The 18,914-nt window shown below is 46.4% G+C and overlaps 1 protein-coding gene across 1 annotated transcript in view; it reads left to right on the forward strand.

The window, feature by feature from the left end:
- The window catches only part of FAM171A1 (family with sequence similarity 171 member A1), a 147,878-nt gene that overhangs the window by 97,710 nt on the left and 31,254 nt on the right, over positions 1 to 18,914 (forward strand). The window contains 2 exon segments of the mRNA XM_032243983.1: positions 11,174 to 11,332; positions 16,090 to 16,266. Coding sequence (XP_032099874.1) covers positions 11,174 to 11,332; positions 16,090 to 16,266 — 336 coding nt within the window.

Genomic DNA, 18,914 nt, shown 5'->3' on the forward strand with positions numbered 1-18,914 from the left:
TAACCAAAAGCAGCAGAACAAACAACCTGCCAGCTGGGGGTTCTGGATCTTTCCATGATACCCCCATTTTCTGCCATATTTGGGAGTACACCTTATCTCCCTAACTAAAAGTAAAACCAGGAGGCCAAGGACTACGTCTTCATCATTTTGGTCCCGCCAAGCTCGTGGCCCTACGCCTGCCGATGGTAGATACCCAATGAGTAATTCATTGAATAATTGAGTTTAACAAATACCCAAAAAATTAAAATCCAGCTGCTTTTTGTACTTCCTACAGAGACTACTTACTCCATGGTCCTTTTTTTTTTTTTTTTTTGAGACAGGGTCTTAGTCTTTCACTCAGGCAGGAGTGCAGTGGCACCAGCTCAGCTCATTGTAGCCTGGACTTCCTGCCTCAAGGGATTCCCCCACCTCAGCCTCCTGAGTAGTTGGGACTATAGGCATGCACCACCACGCCTGGTTAATTGTATTTTTCATAGAGATGGAGTTTCACCATGTTGCACAGGCTCGTCTCAGACTCCTGAGCTCAAAGATCCTCCTACCCTGGACTCCCAAAGTGCTGGGATTACAGGCATGAGCAGCCACACCCAGCCCAGTTATTTTCTTTGTTCTGAAAGCTAAGAAAAATACAGTACAGCACACACGCGCGCGCGCGCACACACACACACACACACACAAGTACTTGAACAGCTCCTTCTCTGAGGAGCAAGATGCATGAGCATATTATAAATCAGCCCGAGGAATAAGCCATTCAGGTGGTTTTTGTTATAGTTAATTTATTCCATCTATTCTATCACTGCCTCCTGTATGTCACTAGAACACCTGTTTATAATCTCATTTCCATGCCAACTTTTAAAAATTACTAAATTTTGTTAATGCTTAAATGTGCCCTGCTTCATGAGCTTAATCATGTTTAATTGTATGATTTCTTGTCTCGGTCGAATTGAGGAATGGCAATGATAATAATGGATCATTTTGTTTTCTGTTTTCCCACTGTGGAAGGAAAGCCATATGTAGCTAAATAAATGGTGATCTTTACTGTGCAGATAAATAAATGGTGATCTTTACTATGTAGCTAAATAAATGGTCATCTTTACCATGTAGATGGTGGTCTTTACTACCATTTACTTAATGCACTTTTTTTTCTTTTAAGAGACGGTCCCACCGTCACCCAGGCTGGAATGCAGTGACTAGATCTCAACTCACTGCGACCTCTGTCTCCCAGGCTCAAGCGATCCTCCCACCTTAGCGTCCCAGGTGGCTGGAACTACAGGTGTACACCACCACACCTAGCTAATTTTTTTTAATTTTTAGTAGAAGCAGGGTTTCACCATGTTGTTCAGATTGGTCTGGAGTTCCTAGGCGCAAGCCAAATGCCAGCCTTGGCCTCCCAAAGTGCTGAGATGCTCAATGCAGTTATTTTCTACAAAACTAATACAATACTGAATTTACAAATGATATATTAAAATTATATTCTCAAACTGGTCACATTTAGTTGCATTTATTTTTTTTAATGTATTCAAAGGAGAAAAAAAAATAAATTCTTGCCTGCTCAGACATGTAAGCCACTATGCCTGGCCAGTTTTGTTCCATTTTAAAAGTGAAGAAAGTAATGGTGTAACATGTTATTGTTGACATTGTTTTATAAACAAAGCCTGGGCCAAGCACAGTGGCTCAACACCTATAATCCCAGCATTTTGGGAGTCCAAAGTCAAGGAACTTTGGGGAAGATCACTTGAGCCCAGGAGTTTCAGCCAGCCTGGGCAACACAGCAAGACCCCAAGAATATTTAAAAATTAGCCAGATGTGGTGTTGTGTGCCTGTAGTCCCAGCTACTCTGGAGGCTGAGGTGAGAGACTCACTTGAGCCCAGGAGTTCAAGGCTGCAGTGAGCAATGATTGTGCCAGTACAACCCAGCCTGGCAACAGAGCAAGACCCTGTCTCAAATAAATAGGTAGTTTGGTTCATTGGTAGCTAGATAGGTAAGTGAATGGATGGACGGATGGATTAGAAAGATAGATGATTGATAGATTAGATAGGTTAGATGGATAGATGATAGAATAGATTAGATAGATAGATACATAGACAGATACATAGATAGATACATAGAATAGAGAGATGATAAATTGATAGATGATTGATAGATTAGAGAAACTATAGATGATAGATTTGATAGATTATAGGTAGGTAGACAGAATAGATGATAGATAAGATATATATATATAGACTAGATAGATAGATATAGATTAGATAGATGGATAGATGATCGATAGATACAGAGATAGATAGGCAAGCAGCCAGCCAGGACTGTCTTAGGATAACAGGATGGTGAAGAGGAAGGGCCAGAAGACTCACACATATTCTCTGCAGTGGTAGATGATGCCTCAGTAATTGGTCAGCAAGAGGGATCTTCCCCAGCATAGGCTATATCTGTTAGTGTCACAAGACACTGGCAAATTGTTTCCAAAGTAGTCTGTGAGATGTTAAGAGTATGGAAAGAGAGAACCCTTACAAATAAGAATCATTTTCCTGGAGAATGTTTTGTCCTTTGCTGAAGATCACATTTCCATTAAAATCTTGTGGGGAGGGGTTTGGTGGTAAATCCATAAATTAAATCTCAGATTATTTCTGGTAAGAGATAAATGGGAAGGCTGGCATTGTTTGAATGCCAGAGATGAGAATGGGGGAGCCAGCCTGCAGCACTGGTTCCCGGCGCCTCTAGGAGGCCCTCACACTGTCTCAGAAAGGCCGACTCAGAGTATGATGAGAGTAAGTAAGAAGATACAGGCGAGATGCCCCGACCGCCCATGGGTGCTGTCATCAGGCTGACTGGCACCATGCAGTTCCGTGGTCTCCATCGCCTGCTGGGCTCCTCATGTTGCCCAGAAGCTCCTTTTCCTGTTCCCAGGAGAGCTGCTGCAGGAAGCCTCTCCCACCACACTCCACGTGCCCCTCGCCCCACCTTCATGCTATGCTGTCCTCCTAGCAGTGCCTTTGCGGCTGGTTTCACAGGGAAAGCAGGCCGTTAGAGAGGCACACCTTCTCCAGTGTTCTTCCTCCCGCTCCCTTTCCTGAGAGGACGCGGTGATGTCCCCTGCAGTTCCTCTGCCCTACTGCGAAGCCCTTCACATTCACGCTGGAGCCCTTTCCTTACCACCTCCTCTCACGCCTCCCCGCACCCACGCTGAATCTTTTATCTCTTAGTTCCTTCCCAGCTCTCAAAATCACCGAAGGCTCTGCCATTCAAAGCAAACCCCTTAAACCCTGTTTCTCCTTCAAGTCACAATCTTCTCTCAAACCTCGGAGACACCTCCCCTCGCCATACACATGTCTTTAAACTCCCTTTTACGCTGCCTCACACGATTCTTTAGAAATCCCTCTTGCTGAGCTCAGCAGAGCTAGAGTTACGTGATCTGTCAGCCACTTCTCCTTCGTGACTTCCCCACGACTTCACCACCCCACCCGGTCCCGCCTTCCTGGATGTCTTCATCCTTTCTCTGGCTGTCTCTGTGTTCATCGTTTCTCAATCTCCTTTGTGGGTTCTTCCTGCCCTGCCTGTCTCTTATCCCAAAAATAGCTTTCCACTCCAGCTGCCTTTTCTGTGAGGACCCCCAGAGCTGCGGTCTTTATTTGGAACTTTATCATTTCTCACTTGAATAATTTCATAGCAACCTCCTGGCTGATCGCTCTGACATCAGACTCTGCACCCACGGCCATACTCCACCTGCTGTCAGAATTGGGCAAAAACAAATCAGAATCTTTCACTTCTGTACCAGTAACTCCCACTCGCTCTCCCCTGCAGGCCCACGCAAGTCCAAACTCATTGATTGATTGATTGACAGGGTCTCACTCTGTTCCGTGGGCTGGAGTGCAGTAGTGTAGTCATAACTCACTGTAGCCTCAAACTCTGGGGCTCAAATGATTCTCTTGCCTATGCCTCTGGAGTGGCTGGGACTTCAGGCATGTGCAACCACACCCAGCTAATTTTTAAAATTTTTTTGTAGAGATGGGGTCTTACTATGTTGCCCAGGCTATTCTCAAACACCTCGCCTCCAGCGTTCCTCCTGCCTCAGCCTGCTAAAGCGTTGGGATTACAGGATGACAGAGCCACCACACCCAGCCCCAAACTCTTGATCGGGATTTGCCATGTCCTTCCCAAACCTCCCCCTCTGCCCGCTGGACCCCACACAGCCCCTAGTTTCTTCCCTTCTTCACACATGCTAGACCTGTTCTATCCGTGTCCCTTCATTGATGCTGTCTCTTCTCCTCTGCCTCTCAACCTTCAAGGTGCAGTTCACCAATACCAGCCCGGGGACTTCTTTTCTCCTGGGCAGCTGGCTGTTCTCTCTCTTGAAGTTTATCTTGTACTTTCATCATTACTCTCTTATTCTAGCACTTAAAACACTGTGATAATCAAGCCATTTCCATGACTGCCTTCTGACTCTTTTCTTTTTTGGTGTAATGAATGTTACTGATATTTTAGGGAGTTAAACGTGTAAGAAAAGGAGGATGAACTGATAACCTCATCAAGAGGTGATGAGAGCTCTGAGAAGAGATTTCCTTGACTCTGATTCAAAGAGGAAGAGAAAGTACCCGTTATCCCCAAGATTACTGGCTCAAGTCTTCACTGATCCATTTAAGGAAGCTAAATGGCATCTTAGAAAGAGCCCCAGGGCGGAAACCAGAAAACCACCGCAACCCGCCGGCTTCAGTTTTCTTTCCTCTCAGGTGGCAACCCTGGGTTTTCTTTAAACTTCAGCTGCTGACATTGACTTGGAAATCTTCATCATGCCCTCCAAAAACTTAGTATTAGCATTCCTTTTAAGCTTCTTTGTTCATCTGATAGGTCAAGAGAGGGACAGAGATTCAGATAGAGAGACACAGTTAGACACAGAGAGAGACAGAGACAGAGAGAAATGCCTTCTCTCTTGAGTTCCATGAATACAAAGGCTTTCCCTGTTCCTTTTTGCAGTCTAGACCCACTGCAGGGAGATTCTCGGCACTGAGTGTTTGGATTTCGTGAAGATGCTCAGGATGTATAGTACAGTGGTTCATAAATGGGGGTGATTTTGCCCCCAGAGACATTTAGTGAGGTCTGTAAATATTTGAGGGGCTGCTCCAGACATCTAGTAGGTAGAGGTCAGGGATGCAATTAAACATGCTGAAATGCACGGGACAACCCCCAAATAAAGAGCTGCCTGCCCCAAAATGTAAATGGTGCTGAGATGGAGGACCCCCGATCTAGTTGGAATGGACACAGCACTACTGGAACATGGTGAGTTGCCAAGTTTAACTCATTTTCATTTAAGTGTCATTGAGCACCAACTGTATACAGAACATGGTGCCATGCATTTCACGGAACACCTGGTTTAAGGAGCTTCAGTCTATAAGGGGAAGAGGAGACGGGAAAGCAGGGCTTATCCAGGAGATGCTATTAGACACCGTCCGTATGTGTTCTGAGCCAACATCACAACAGCCATGTTTTGAGACAGGCATGATTCCTACCCATGTTGAAGATAAAGAACCTGAAGCCCAAATCACTCAACTAGAAGGAGGAAACATTTAAACTGGAGCTAAGTGATGCCACCGCCTATGTTCTCATGATGCTTTTAATTAGGGACATGAACAAATATGCAGATAATTAGAATACACAACATGAAGAGCAGTGCTGTAAGACAGATGCAAACAGAGCTTAGAGCTTAGGGTGGGATTAACAAAGGCTACATAGCAGAGGTGACTTTTGACATGCATTTTGGATGAGGTGTAGGATAAGTGAGAAGTTTCAGACATGGAGATGAAAATGAACATGTATACAGACACAGAGACGCCAGGTGTGGTGGTTCCCCCCAATGATCCCAGCACTTTGGGAGGCTGTGGTGGGCAGAAGACTTGAACTCAGGAGTTTGAGAGCAGCCTGGGCAACATGGCAAAACTCATCTCCACAAAAAAAATATACAAATTAACCAGGTGTGTGGCGTGTGCCTGTATTCCCAGCTACCCAGTAGGCTGAGGTAGGAAGGTCACTTGAGCCCCGGAGGTCAAGGCTACAGTGAACTGTGATGGCACCACTGTACTCCAGCCTGGGTGACAGAGCAAGACCCTGTCTCAAAAAAAAAAAAAAAAAAAGGAAGGAAAGAAACAGACTTAGTCATGCAATCCTGTTTGGCCAGAGGATGAGAATTGGTTGGCAATAAGTGGAGCATCTATTTTGAGGAAGGCATGGTGTGACTGGAAGGGATACAGTTAGAATTAAATAATTCCTTTCCACCTCTCACAAGCAGAATGACTTTGGGCAAGTCACTTAACCTCTTTGAGCTGTCGTTCCTTATCTGTAGAGAGAGAAGGGGGTTCCTTCTTCACAGGGTTGTTGTAAATATTAAATAACATACTTTTATACATGCGCTTTGTACGTTCTGAAGCACTGATCCGTGCCCCTCACTTAGAGAAGAGGTGTAGTCGCAGTCTGGGTCTCTCCTGGCCTATTCCTTGCTGTTGTTGTTTTTGTCATCGCTGTGAATTTGGTAAGCGGGAGACAGCCATGATGGTTTCTGGCCAGGGAAAGGACTTGATTAGAGTGGTATCTTTGAACAGTCACAGTGCCAGTAGATGAAAAGGGAGTGAGGCTGGAGCAAAGGGGCTGGGTAGGAGGCTTTTGCAGTAGTTAAGGTGAGAGGCAGCATAAGGTAACGTATGCTGTTGGATGCGAAAAAGGGAGGGAGAGATGACGTGGGAAGTGTCGGGAAGGGAGCTGGCCAGTCTTAGCACTCCAGCAAATGTGCAGGATGACAGATAGAGAGACGCTGATGGTGACCCAGAGTCAAAACTGGGTGTTGGGGAGACTGGAATACTGTTAGCTAAGAGAGAAGGTAGATGATCATTTTAGAGTGCCAGATGGGCATCTGGGTAGAAGTATCTAGAAGGCAGGGGAGAATGCAGGCATGGAGCTTAGGAAAGAATCCAAGGCTGGAGGGGATGGTGCCAGCCAAGTCTCTAGCAGTGGAAGGAGCCCACAGGGAGAGAGCAGAGCACAGAAATGGCAGAGGCGATGCGGGGTAGCCCTCTGGGAGCTGTTTCATCCAGAGGCAGGACGAGAAAGAAAGAACCTGCAAAGGAAACAGCAGGCAGACACTGGAGAGGACCAGAGTGCAGAACCGTGAATGCCAAGGAGGAAGAGGGATCGTGGGCAGGAGTGGCGAACAGTGTCAGCCATTGTGAAGAGGTCGACGAGGATGGAGGCTGAGCCGTGGTCACGGGTTTGCAGATTTTACAGTTGACGTCTCCAAGGGCGGCATGCATTGCGGGTAGAAGCCACGTCACTGGAGCTTGGTGGAAGGACAGAAGGCATTCGCTTATGGGGATAACAGAATTAAAGTCATGTTTGCTTGTTATTGTTCTAGATGGGGAAGAAATGGGCATTTTTGTTCATTGGGGAAGAAAGGCCAATAGAGAAAGAGCATGCTGACGAAGGCAAGAACAGACGGTTGAGCCAAGTCTTGCAATGAATAAGCAAAAGTTAAATTAGTGGCTTGGATTGACCTTGGAAGTGGTTAGGGGCGGAAGAGAAGAGGGAAGAAAAGATGTTGAAATGCAGAGAAAGGAAGCAGGGGCCCCTGCATTTTCAGGAAAGCAGGGTCTGAGCATTTTGGGGATGGGGATGGAGCCCTACAGGCTTACCCACTGCCTGTCCAGCCGCCCCCACCCAATCATATTCCTTTCTGAAGTGTGGGGCTATTTGGCAGCTTCAGTACACAGAGGCAGGCTCGGGCATGTAACCGCTCCCCCAGCCCCACGCATACCCTCTTTCGATTTTATTTGTGCTGTGGCTTAGAAGAGCTTGCACCCTTAAGTTCCTCAGGTGTCGTTTCTGTCATTTTTGTTACCGTGGGCATTGCCTGTGCTCTGCAGTAGGATGTTTGGCCCCTCATGGATGGTACCCATGTCGCGCCAGTCCCAGGGTGTGTCAGAAGCTGTGCTGGCCGTATCCCTTCCTTGAGGACCTGCCCCTGCATAGCCTGCTGCATGCTCCCAGCCCCCAGCTCAGCAGAGAGATGCTGATGTCTGGCCAGGGTCCAAATTCTCCTGTACAAGTGGGGAGAGGGACAGAGCAGAGGCAGGGAGGGGAGAGAGACGTGTTTCCCACCCAAATGCATGTAACACTTGATCTGCTCGAGAAGGCATGAGATGGAGAAGACCGGGTAAGACACCAGGGCCCCGAGAGCTGGGGAGAGCAGCCTGGGTTTCTGGTTCTCTGGGTCCCAGGCCAGTCCCCGTAAGTCCTGGCTAGGCTGCACATCCTGGGCCCATTCCCAGGCTCCCCTTGTCTTTCAGCAAGCCTCAGTCCAGTCAGAGGAGGTTTCTGCACCTCACTGCCCTCACGCAGGTCTCTGCCAGCCCATCTCACAGGGGCTCCTTCTGCAGCCTGGAGGGGTGCACGTTTCCTTTCCTGTTCTGGGGTCACCAGCTCAGCTTCTGCCTCTGCCTGGACCGTTATGAGGACAGGCTCCCTCTCTGCTCATCACATGTAGACTCGCCATTCTCCTCTTCCAATTAGCAGAGTGCTTTACCTTTCCACTGTGTGAGACCCAGGCTGCTACACAGGGCCTTGTTCACTGAATGCCATCAGCAGCAGTATTTAACCTGAAAACCAGTAAAAAACGTTTATTTCCTGATCACTGAAAAAATGAGAGAAGCAATGAATGTTCTGTCATCCAGAGTGAGGAGATAAGAAAGACTGCTGATCTTGACCTTCCATCCCGGAGGGCAGCGTGGAAAGGGAGAACAAAGCAAGCCACCTGCCGTGTGCATGGGCAAGGGGGAGAAGGGGCCAGAAAAAGACTGCCCCCAGCAGGACACAGAGCGCCTGAGGAGTTTGAATCCTCCGCAGACCAAGTTGGTGGCAGGAGTAAGACATCAGTATTCTGCAAAATTGAAGGAAAGTAAGACCACACTAGGAAGAGAAGAATGTTAGGCCAGGTGGAGTGGCTCATACCTGTAATCCTAGCAGTTTGGGAGGCCAAGGTGGGTGGATCACCTGAGGTCAGGAGTTCCAGACCAGCCTGGCCAACGTGGTGAAACCCCGTCTCTTTAAAAAAAAAAGAAAGAAAAGATATATATATATATATGTCTATATCGTATACATCTATGATATAGATATCTATATATAGATATATCTTATATGCATCTATATATGAGATATAGATATAGATGATACATATATATATGTATACACACACACACACACACACACACATATATACATATATATATATTAGCTGGGCGTGGTGGCACATGCCTGTAATACCAGCTACTTGGGAGGCTGAGGCAGGAGAATCACTTGAACCCGGGAGGCAGAGGTTGCAGTGAGCTGAGATCGCGCCGTTGTACTCCAGCCTGGACGACAGAGCAAAACTCCATCTCAAAAAAAAAAAAAAGAAAAATATTCAGATCCCCAGAGGCTGGGGTATCGCTGTGGGTTTGTTTTAGGGATGAGGAAAGAGAACTGATGGTTTGGGGCTGTTCTAGTGTCTGTATCTGTTTAGTTTCAGCAAAGGGGACCAGGCTTAGACAGGACTCTCAAGATTTTGGGCATCTGCTCACTGGGCCCTAAACCTGGGCTTGGATTTCACAGAGTGGAGAACCAACCCCTGGAGGAGAAGCCTAGCTGGTGCTTTTTAGGAGGAAATGGTAGCACTGTGACTCCCTGCCAGTTAGGTAGTATGTCGCCAAGACAGGCTACCCCAGACATAAGTCTGTGGAATCCCTTTGGGCTTCAGTGGCCTCACCTGTAAGAAGAGAGACTTGAACTAGTAGATTCTTGGAGCTCTAAAACTCCCTTATTCTAGAACAGGTCTAGACAGCCTTATTTTCTCCTTACAAGTTCTTTGATCCAGAGTTAAAAGGAACCCTGGAGTGGGGATAGAGCCCACCAGCTCCAGAGAAGGAACTCTCAGCCAGTCAACAGGTGGAATGTGGTCTGTCTCAAGCCTGGGGTTGGATCTACAGGTTTTTTTCTTAACGATGCTTTTGCCAGGTTTGCACAAAATTACCTAGCACCTTTACGTCTTGTGAATATCACCACAGCATTAGGTAAAACAAGTTCACGTTTTATGATCAAAACAACATCTGAGCCGGGTGCAGAGGCTCATGCCTATAATCCCAGTACTTTGGGAGGCTGAGGCGGGCAGATCTCCTGAGGTCAGGAGTTCAAGACGAGCCTGGCCAACACAGTGAAACCCCATCTCTACTAAAAATACAAAAATTAGCTGGGCGTGGTGGCATTCACCTGTAATCCCAGCTACTTGGGAGGCTGAGGGAGGAAAATCGCTTGAACTTGTTAGGCGGTGGTTGCAGTGAGTCGAGATCGCACAATTGAACCCCGCCCGGGGGACAAAAAGGAAACCCCAACTCAAAAAAAAAAAAAGAATTAGAGCAAGGTTAAGCTGCAGATGATGGCACAACACAACTGTCTAGGGCCTGTCGGCTCAACCCATCCTCCTACACAAAGGAGTTGAGTTTGGTGAAGAAACATCATTTTGCATCATTTCAAAAGTCTCATCATAAATTCTGTGACATAATCCGTCACAAGTAGGAAGCGTACCTCCAGAATAGACTGGATGATGACAAATGGCAGCCTCCACAGAAAAAGAAGATTCATTGCCGCCGGGGAATTGTTTGCAATTCTTTCCAAGGCTGCACAGTTAATTCCCTTGCCCTCCTTCAATTTGGCTCATGGCGTTAAACCAGATTTTTCCAGGGAGATTAAAGATGGGTTTACAGCGGTATCAAAGAGTATCTCTTACATTGTTTGTGTAAAGAGATTAATTGTCATCTACTTGTTTCATTTACACGGACTTTCCCCAAATGCTACCCAGATCCACAGGCCAGGGCCGGCCAGTGAAAAGACTGCTCGCACATAGAACTTGAAAAAAGCTTTTTGTTAAAAACCTAAATAACATCCTGTGTCAAAACAAATGTGACAATAGGCTATTATTTCTCTCCCCATAATAGCATGTTGTCACATCTCTTCGGCCTGCATGAATGGGGGAAGGGAGGCTTTGTGAGAGGGAGTGGGGTGGGGGAGGCGTGCCAAAACCTTAGAGAGGCACTTCCTGGTTTTGCATTTTCTAAAAACAGAAACTGCTCCTTGGGGAGGTAACTTGGAGGTTAATCTCTGCAGGTGCCCGGCCACAGCCTCGTGTTCATTTCCAGAGAAGGGCTCTGAGGTTGCCTGAGAACACCAGCTACAGCGACCTGACCGCGTTTCTCACGGCCGCCAGCTCCCCCTCAGAGGTGGACAGTTTTCCCTATTTGCGAGGATTAGACGGAAATGGAACAGGTACTTTGAGTCTTTTCTCTTTTCAGTTGGGGTTTCTGTGTTTTCATCTGTACATGTGGATCTTAGGTATGATTGGAAGCGTTAGCCCGTCGTGGGAGAAAGGCACTGAAGTGGCAGAAGGGGACTCTTGGTACAAGTTCAGGTGCATTGAAACTGAGTTACATCAGTACATTTAGGGAATTCAGCCTGCGGCCCCGCAGAATTACATGTTCGCGCATTGGTCGCCTTGAGCTTTTCTGCTGTTACCAATTGCCTTAAGCACCTTCACTGAGCTCTCCTTTGGTGAACTAAATATGTCCAGTTCAGGGAAATTCTTAACATTGAAATTGCAATTTTTTTTAAGTGTAAGATCAGAGTTAGGGGTTCAGCACAGCTGCCCTCCGCCTCCCACGAGCCCCCAGTAGAGAGAGTAGCCTGTGGATGGGTGTGGCTGGTAGAGATGCACAACCCCACCCATCCATGCTGCAGCCAAGAGGGGAAGAGGTGGCACTTTGTCCAACTCAGAGACCGGGGGACCACTTAAGATGGGGGACCTCCACCCTCTGCCATCCTTGTCCTCCCAGCTCTTTCCCACCTCGTTTCTCTCTCTGCACTTGCTCTCTCTGCCCTCAACTGGGCGTAGAGTAGCTAGGCTTTGAAAATGCGTTGGAATCCGCCCTCTCCTGGCGGGTCTCTAAGTCAACCTGGTCAGTATCACTACTGCATGCCGTAGCTAAAAGATCAGAGAAACTAACAGCTGCCCACCAGAAAATAGTGGATAATTCCTTAGCAGAGAAAGACCCAAGACGGGTACCCTCCACCTCCATCCATGTGTAACTGCACCATTCTCTGGAGCTCTCGGCACTGGAATGGTCCCAGTCCTCCAGGTAGAAGAAGTGTCAGGATTCTGGAGTCCTGAATTATTTTCTTATCTACCCTGCTTTCCTTTTCCCCACACTTTTTGCAGCATTAAAATTTTAAATCAGAGGCCCTTCTGAGTTCCATTCTGCTACACAAGTAACTTACAGCGTTTTCCAGGGATACTTTGATTGAATTTCTCTTAATTTTCCAGTACTTTACATAAACTGATTATTCTGAAAAAGCTTTTAAACCTGAAACGTTTGATCCATTTTGTAGCACATTAAAAAGCTTCTGGTTAGACATAAAGGTAACCCGGTGACTTGTTACTCATTTTTCTTCCCCCTGTTTTCTAAAATGTTTCTTCTTTAATTTTTGCATGCTGATGAGAATACAATTAACATGTCAGTAAATATGTCAGTAATTTGTCATCAGAAAGATGACATAGTAGTCATCTTAAGTAAACATTATTAGGAAAAAAATGTTGACTATTATTTGAAATGTGCCAGTCTGGGAGAAAGTCTTATTATGGGAAGCATGAAGAAGTAATTTAAGGCCAGGTGTGGTGGCTCATGTCTGTAATCCCAGCACTATGGGAGGCCAAGGTGGGTGGATCATTTGAGGTGAGGAGTTTGAGACCAGCCTGGCCAGCATGGTGAAACCCTGCCTCTACTAAAAATACAAAAATTAGTTGGGCGTGGTGGCAGGTGCCTGTAGTCCCAGCTACTCGGGAAGCTGAGGCAGGAGAATCACTTGAGCCCAGGAGGTGGAGGGTGCAATGATCCAAGATTGTGCCACTACACTCCAGCCTAGGTGACAGATTAAGACTCTCTCAAAAAAGAAAAAAAGTGGTTTAAAATCATCGTAACCAGCATCCAGAGTCCTGGACACAATGGCGCACGATCCACAAAACCCTCACTTGGAGCATTCATCCTCGGGACTCATTAATTTTTATCTGTGTCCCATTTCCAGTAGCTCTTGAATAAATTATGCGTTCTGAGAAAATGGGGGAAGCAGAACACAAAGACAGAGAACTATTGATTTTAGAGTTTGTTTTATTTTAAAATCATTCTGTGAGTTCAGAGGGAAGAGAGGTCTTTGCAAGGTGACATGAAATTTCGCTTTCACTGAAAGAATGGATGACTTGACCTAGAAATGACCAGGCTTTCTCGGAGACCTAGCATCGAAGACATCCACCCATAGTGCATTCACATGCACTCTCGGGGACTAGGAACCTGGGCTCCCTTGAGCACAGACACCTCAGTGACTCACCAGCTCCACGCTGGCCCCCGGGGTCAGTTTGCACACAGCTTGTCTTTCCTCACAGTCACTTGCCTCCTGTTCTACTAAAGGCATCTAAGAGCTTGCGTCCTAAAGAGAGGGTGCCTGGACCAGACGTGTCTTTGTGAGATGACACAAGTTTATCTCCTGAAGATACAGGAGGTATCTCGACTAGAGTCATACCCAGAGTTCAGTGAAGGTGGATGGAAACAAGAGAGGCTGCAGAATAGGTTGGAAAGGGCTCTGAAAGACTGTTTTCTGGGGATGCCATGACGGCTGTGGTGTCTGGTTTAGAGGGGGTGTCCAGAGTTGTAAGTAGAGAAGCATGGCTGCCTGGAGGTTTCCGCCACTTCTCCTCTTCTCTTTCTAGCTCCTGGGGGCCCCCTCCCCTCTCCAGAGAGCATCACACTCTTCCCCCCGTTGCCGAGAAAGCACAGAACTGTTCCATGGCATTCCCAAGGGGTTTTGCGAAAATTGCTTTCGCTAATAACTCCAGGAAGACAGAGAGGAGTGAAGAAAATAACAGGTGCAGACTTTTCCTGCAATTCCGAAAAGTTGGTAGAATATAGAGCCCCACAGAACCTTAGATGCCAGCTGAGCAGAACCTGTCACATGGCAAGTGACCAGCGGGCGGCCCAAGGTGACACAGCTCCTCTCCTCACTTGGGCCAGTGGTGTTCCATCTCCCAAACGCCGGTCCTGCGGCATTGGCCTGACACCTGCTTGTCTTCATGCAGACTTTAAAGGGAGCCAGGCAACATCCAGATGGAACAAGAAGGAAAACCACTTTCTATATAGAACTCAGTACTTTGTGTAAAATTAGAGTTTTGTAACAGAGAGAAGGAAAATAGTTTAGCCCTTCAAAGTGTGAATTGTTGCAGAATAGGCCAGGCGTGATGGCTCACACCTGTAATCCCAGCACTTTGGGAGGCTAAGGTGGGTGGATCAGCTGAGGTCAGGAGTTCAAGACCAGCCTGACCAACATAGTGAAACCTCGTCTCTACTAAAAATACAAAAAAAAAAAAAAAAGATTAGCTGGTGTGGTGGCACCTGCCTGTAGTCCCAGCCACCCAAGTAGCTGAGCCAGGAAAATTGCTTGAACCCAGGAGGCAGAGGCTGCAGTGAGCCGAGATTGCACCACTGTACTCCCGCCTGGGTAACAGAGCAAGACTCTGTCTCAAAAAAAAAAAAAAAAATATGTCTCACAATAACGAACATGGGGATATAGAGGGACAGCCATGAAATCGCTATTCCCACACCTTTGCCTTCATTAAAAAACAGAGACGGATGTGAGGGGCATAAGGTAGAGTGGTGTTAGCTGTGTGGAAATTGCTCTATAAAGAATTTAGATGTAACTTGTTGTTGAGACTCTAAAATTCACTATGTTTGCTTTAAATGTTTAAATTTAGACCAGATTGGAGGTTTACATTAGCTCAGGTTGGTAGGTAGGTAAGTATGTAAGTGGCTAAATAAAAAGTCATATAGATTATACACAGCTTAAATTTTTTGTCACTGTGTTTTTGTCATTCTGCTCAAAGAAAGATGTAAAGTTATGGCAGAACATGTTTTGTGTGATACCGTATTTCACTGGAGGAAAATGGAAAATGAATTGCTTGAGTGCATAAATATATCGGTCTCGTCAGCATTCTGTAATTTATCTGTAGGCAGTCATTAAAGCTTTGGCTTGGACCAAAGGCCTTTAATGGAGAATAATTGGTATACTGGAGTCCTTTTAAACAGACCAAAATAATAATGGCAACTAAAAGAACGCATCAATATTTCAAGTCCAGTCCTCAATAGCGTATTTTTTAGCAGAAGTTAATATTTCTTCAATCCTTGAAGAAATTTGCTATCTTTAAAAAAAAAAAAAAAAGCGGCCTCTACTCTAAAACATTTGGTTTTATTAAGGTAATCTGCCAAGCAATTAAACACGTGCATGGGACTCACTTTGTGTAGAAATTATTTCCAGTGATTTCCACATACACCTTTGTCTCACATTATAGAAAAATCCTTCTCTTTTGAGATCCTTTTTGAAAGCAAAACACAATAATTATAAATAGCAAATCCTAGCAGTCCTGGGATTGCCGAGGCAGGAGGTTCACCTGAGATCAGGAGTTCAAGACCAGCCTGGCCAACACGGCAAAACCCCATCTTTACTAAAAATACAAAAATTATCAGGGCAGAGTGGTAGACGCCTGTAATCCCAGCTACTTGGGAGGCTGAGGCAGGAGGATCGCTTGAACCCAGAAGGTGGAGATTGCAGTGAGCTGAGATCTTGCCACTGCACTGTAGCCTGGGCGACAGACTGAGACTTCATCTCAAGAAAAAAAAAAAAAAAAAACACAAAAAATTAGCAAAGCTGAGCCTAGATTCCAGCTCAGCCTCAAATGAGTGTATGCCCTTAAACCACCTACCATTACTACTTCCTCTGAGCAGGTTTCTTTATGTGTAAAATAAGGATTTTACCTGCCTTCCCAGGTTATGGTGAGGATTATGTATGTAGAGTGCTTAATGCAGTCCCTGCATATAGGGGGTGCTATACTCAGTAAATGGTAGCTGCGACTACTTTTTTGCAAAGGTTTCCACAGCCCCACATGGGTACTTTGCATGCAAATGATGGAAAATGCCTCTTCCTTCTAGGAAACAGCACCAGGCATGACCTGACCCCAGTCACAGCCGTCAGCGTCCACTTGCTGAGCAGTAATGGAACGCCGGTGCTGGTGGATGGTCCCATCTATGTCACTGTGCCCCTGGCCACGCAGAGCAGCCTGAGGCACAATGCGTATGTGGCGGCGTGGCGGTTTGACCAGAAGCTGGGTAAGCGAGAGTTCTGTGCTGACGATCGGCTGCCAGATGGCTTCGTTACTGTTTGGTTTTCTTTCTGAGAAGCTCACGGAAGCCTCCTTTCCTTGAAGTCAGTGAGTGCTGCTGCTCACACTGCACTGTGTGGTTCCTCGTGGGGAAGGCACCCTTCACCGCCCCATTCAGCTTCTCTCTTGGGAACTCATTTTTTGTTTGTCTGATTTGTTTTTGTTTTGCACATTTAAACTAATTTACTTGAAAAGAATGTATAAAGGTTATCGGAGCTGATACTAGCTTTCCTAATCTTTATCCTTTTATTTATCAGAAGGTCATGTGATTGCTCTTGGTCGTGTGTGTGTGTGTGTGTGTGTGTGTGTGTGTGTGTGTGTTTCCTGTTTTCTGAAAAAGGGAAAAGATTTGCCAAAATGGTACAAAACAAAGGAAATAAAAATTCCTGGTAAGTCTTACCACCTAGAGAAAATCACTTCTATATCTTGAATTCTGTCCATCTAGGGCTCTCACAGTGCACATAGGCATTAGTGACTGGCTGCTGTGTGACACACCACCCTAACAGTTAGCAGCTAAAAACAACAGTGAGCTCCAGCATGTCACCATTTCCGGGGGTCAGGAATCCACGTACTGCTGAGCTGGGTGGTAGGGCTCAGAGTCTCTTACAAGGCGGCTGTCAAGCTGTCAGCCAAGGCTGTGGTCACCTCCAGCAAGGTTCAGCTGGGGCCAGTGAGTGTGACTCACGGCTGAAGACAGGCCTCACTTCCTTGACGGCTGTTGCCCAGAGGGCTTACCTCCTTGCCACGTGGGCCCCTCTCTAGAGCTGCCGACTACATAGCAGTTTGCTTTCCCCTGAGCAAGTGATCCAAGAGTAAATAAAAATGGCATAGTAGGTCAGGCACGGTGGCTCCCACCTGTAATCCCAGCACTTTGGGAGGCCAAGACAGGTGGATCACTTGAAGCCAGGAGTTGAAGACCAGTCTGGCCAACATGGCGAAACCCCATCTCTACTAAAAATACAAAAATTAGCTGGAGCCAGGTCTGGCAATGGGCACCTGTAATCCCAGCTGCTCAGGAGACTGAGGCAGGATAATCGATTGAACCCAGAAGGCAGAGGCTGCAGTGAGCCGAGATCATGCCACTGCACTCCAGCCTGGGTGACAGAGTGAAACTCTGTCTCAACAAAAAGAAAATATCAGTTTTCAAATAACCCAGTTCAGAATTTAAAACTGTTAGACGATGCATGAAGGTAACTGCGAGATTTTTGATATCAGTGTATTTTCAAAGATACCTAATTTCTTGAATCAGTTAAAACAGAGCTCTAGGAATTATATTTGAAAAGAAATACCTGTTGGGCTTTTGGGCCGGAGGTATTTTTGTTTTGTCTTATTTTACTTTCCAAATAATTAATAGAGACTCTGTAATTATTTGTGTGGAATGCATTGATTTTACCAGCCATAGTAAACTTGACATTGTGAAGTGGATTGCGATGCTGTCTGCTCACATATCCTGCACTAGGTAAGATGGGCACTTTATTGATGGTGTGTGTTCTCTGCAAGCCTGATCATTTGGGGGCATCAAGGTCATGGTGGGGACCTGAGGTACACTGGGCCTCCAGGAGGGAGCAGCCTGAGGGGTGTGTGACTGACAGTCTCTGAAGAATGCAGGAATTCTAAAAGGAGGAAGAAAATGGATTAAAAAAAACACAGAGAAAGTGGGCAAGAGAATGGAAAGAGCTTGTGTTTTGTTTTCTGAAAACCTGGGTTCTGCTACTTATAAAACTGTGAGTCCCACCTTGGGCAAATTACGTACCTGTATTTGCATTTGTAAGAGGTATGAATATACACCCCCTTGTATATTCTGCCTGTCCCCATTTGCCCTCCCAGGGGGACCCAGGCACACCCAGATCGGTGCACTGAGAAGCAGCAGAGAGTGTGGCTGAAAGAGGGAGTCTAGGGGTACAGTGGGGCCAAGTTCCAGCTCTGCCACCCACTGGCTGTGTGGCCCTGGCCAAGGTACTTAATGTTTCTGTGCTAATTTCTTCCACTGTGATGTGGCAATAATAATAGTACCCACTGTTGTTATAATGAGTGTTTCAGGGTTCTGTAAAGAAACAGAGCCCACAGGAGATATCTATATTTAGAGAGAGAGATTGATTTTAAGGGATTGACTCACACAATTGGGAAGGCTGGCAAGTCCCCAGTTGCAAGGTAGGCCAGCAGGCTAGAGATTCGGAGAAGAGTTGATCGTGCAATTTGAGTCCAAAGACGGTCGGCTGGCAGAGCTTCCTCTTCCTGCGGGGTACCTCGGTGTTTTCCTTAAGGCCTTCAACTTATGGGATGAGGCACTCCCTCACCGTGGAGAGTGACCTGCCTCATTCAGAGTCAGCTGATTGTGCCACCACAGTGGCTCATGCCTGTAATCCCAGCACTTGGGGGACTGTGGTGGGTGGATCACTTGAGCCCAGGAGTTCAAAACCAGCCTGAGCAATATGCAGACATCCTGTCTCTCCAAAAAAAAAAAAAAAAAAAAAAAATGAATTAGCCACGGTCCTACTTGGGAGGCTAAGGCAGGAGGATTGCTTAAGTCTGGGAGGTCGATGCTGCAGCAAGCTGAGATTATACTGCTACTCTCCAGCCTTGGCAACAGAGAAA

Source organism: Sapajus apella, unplaced genomic scaffold (assembly GCF_009761245.1).
Source record: "Sapajus apella isolate SASKATOON/1434 unplaced genomic scaffold, GSC_monkey_1.0 scaffold53, whole genome shotgun sequence".
In the NCBI taxonomy this organism is placed as follows: Eukaryota; Metazoa; Chordata; class Mammalia; order Primates; family Cebidae; genus Sapajus; species Sapajus apella.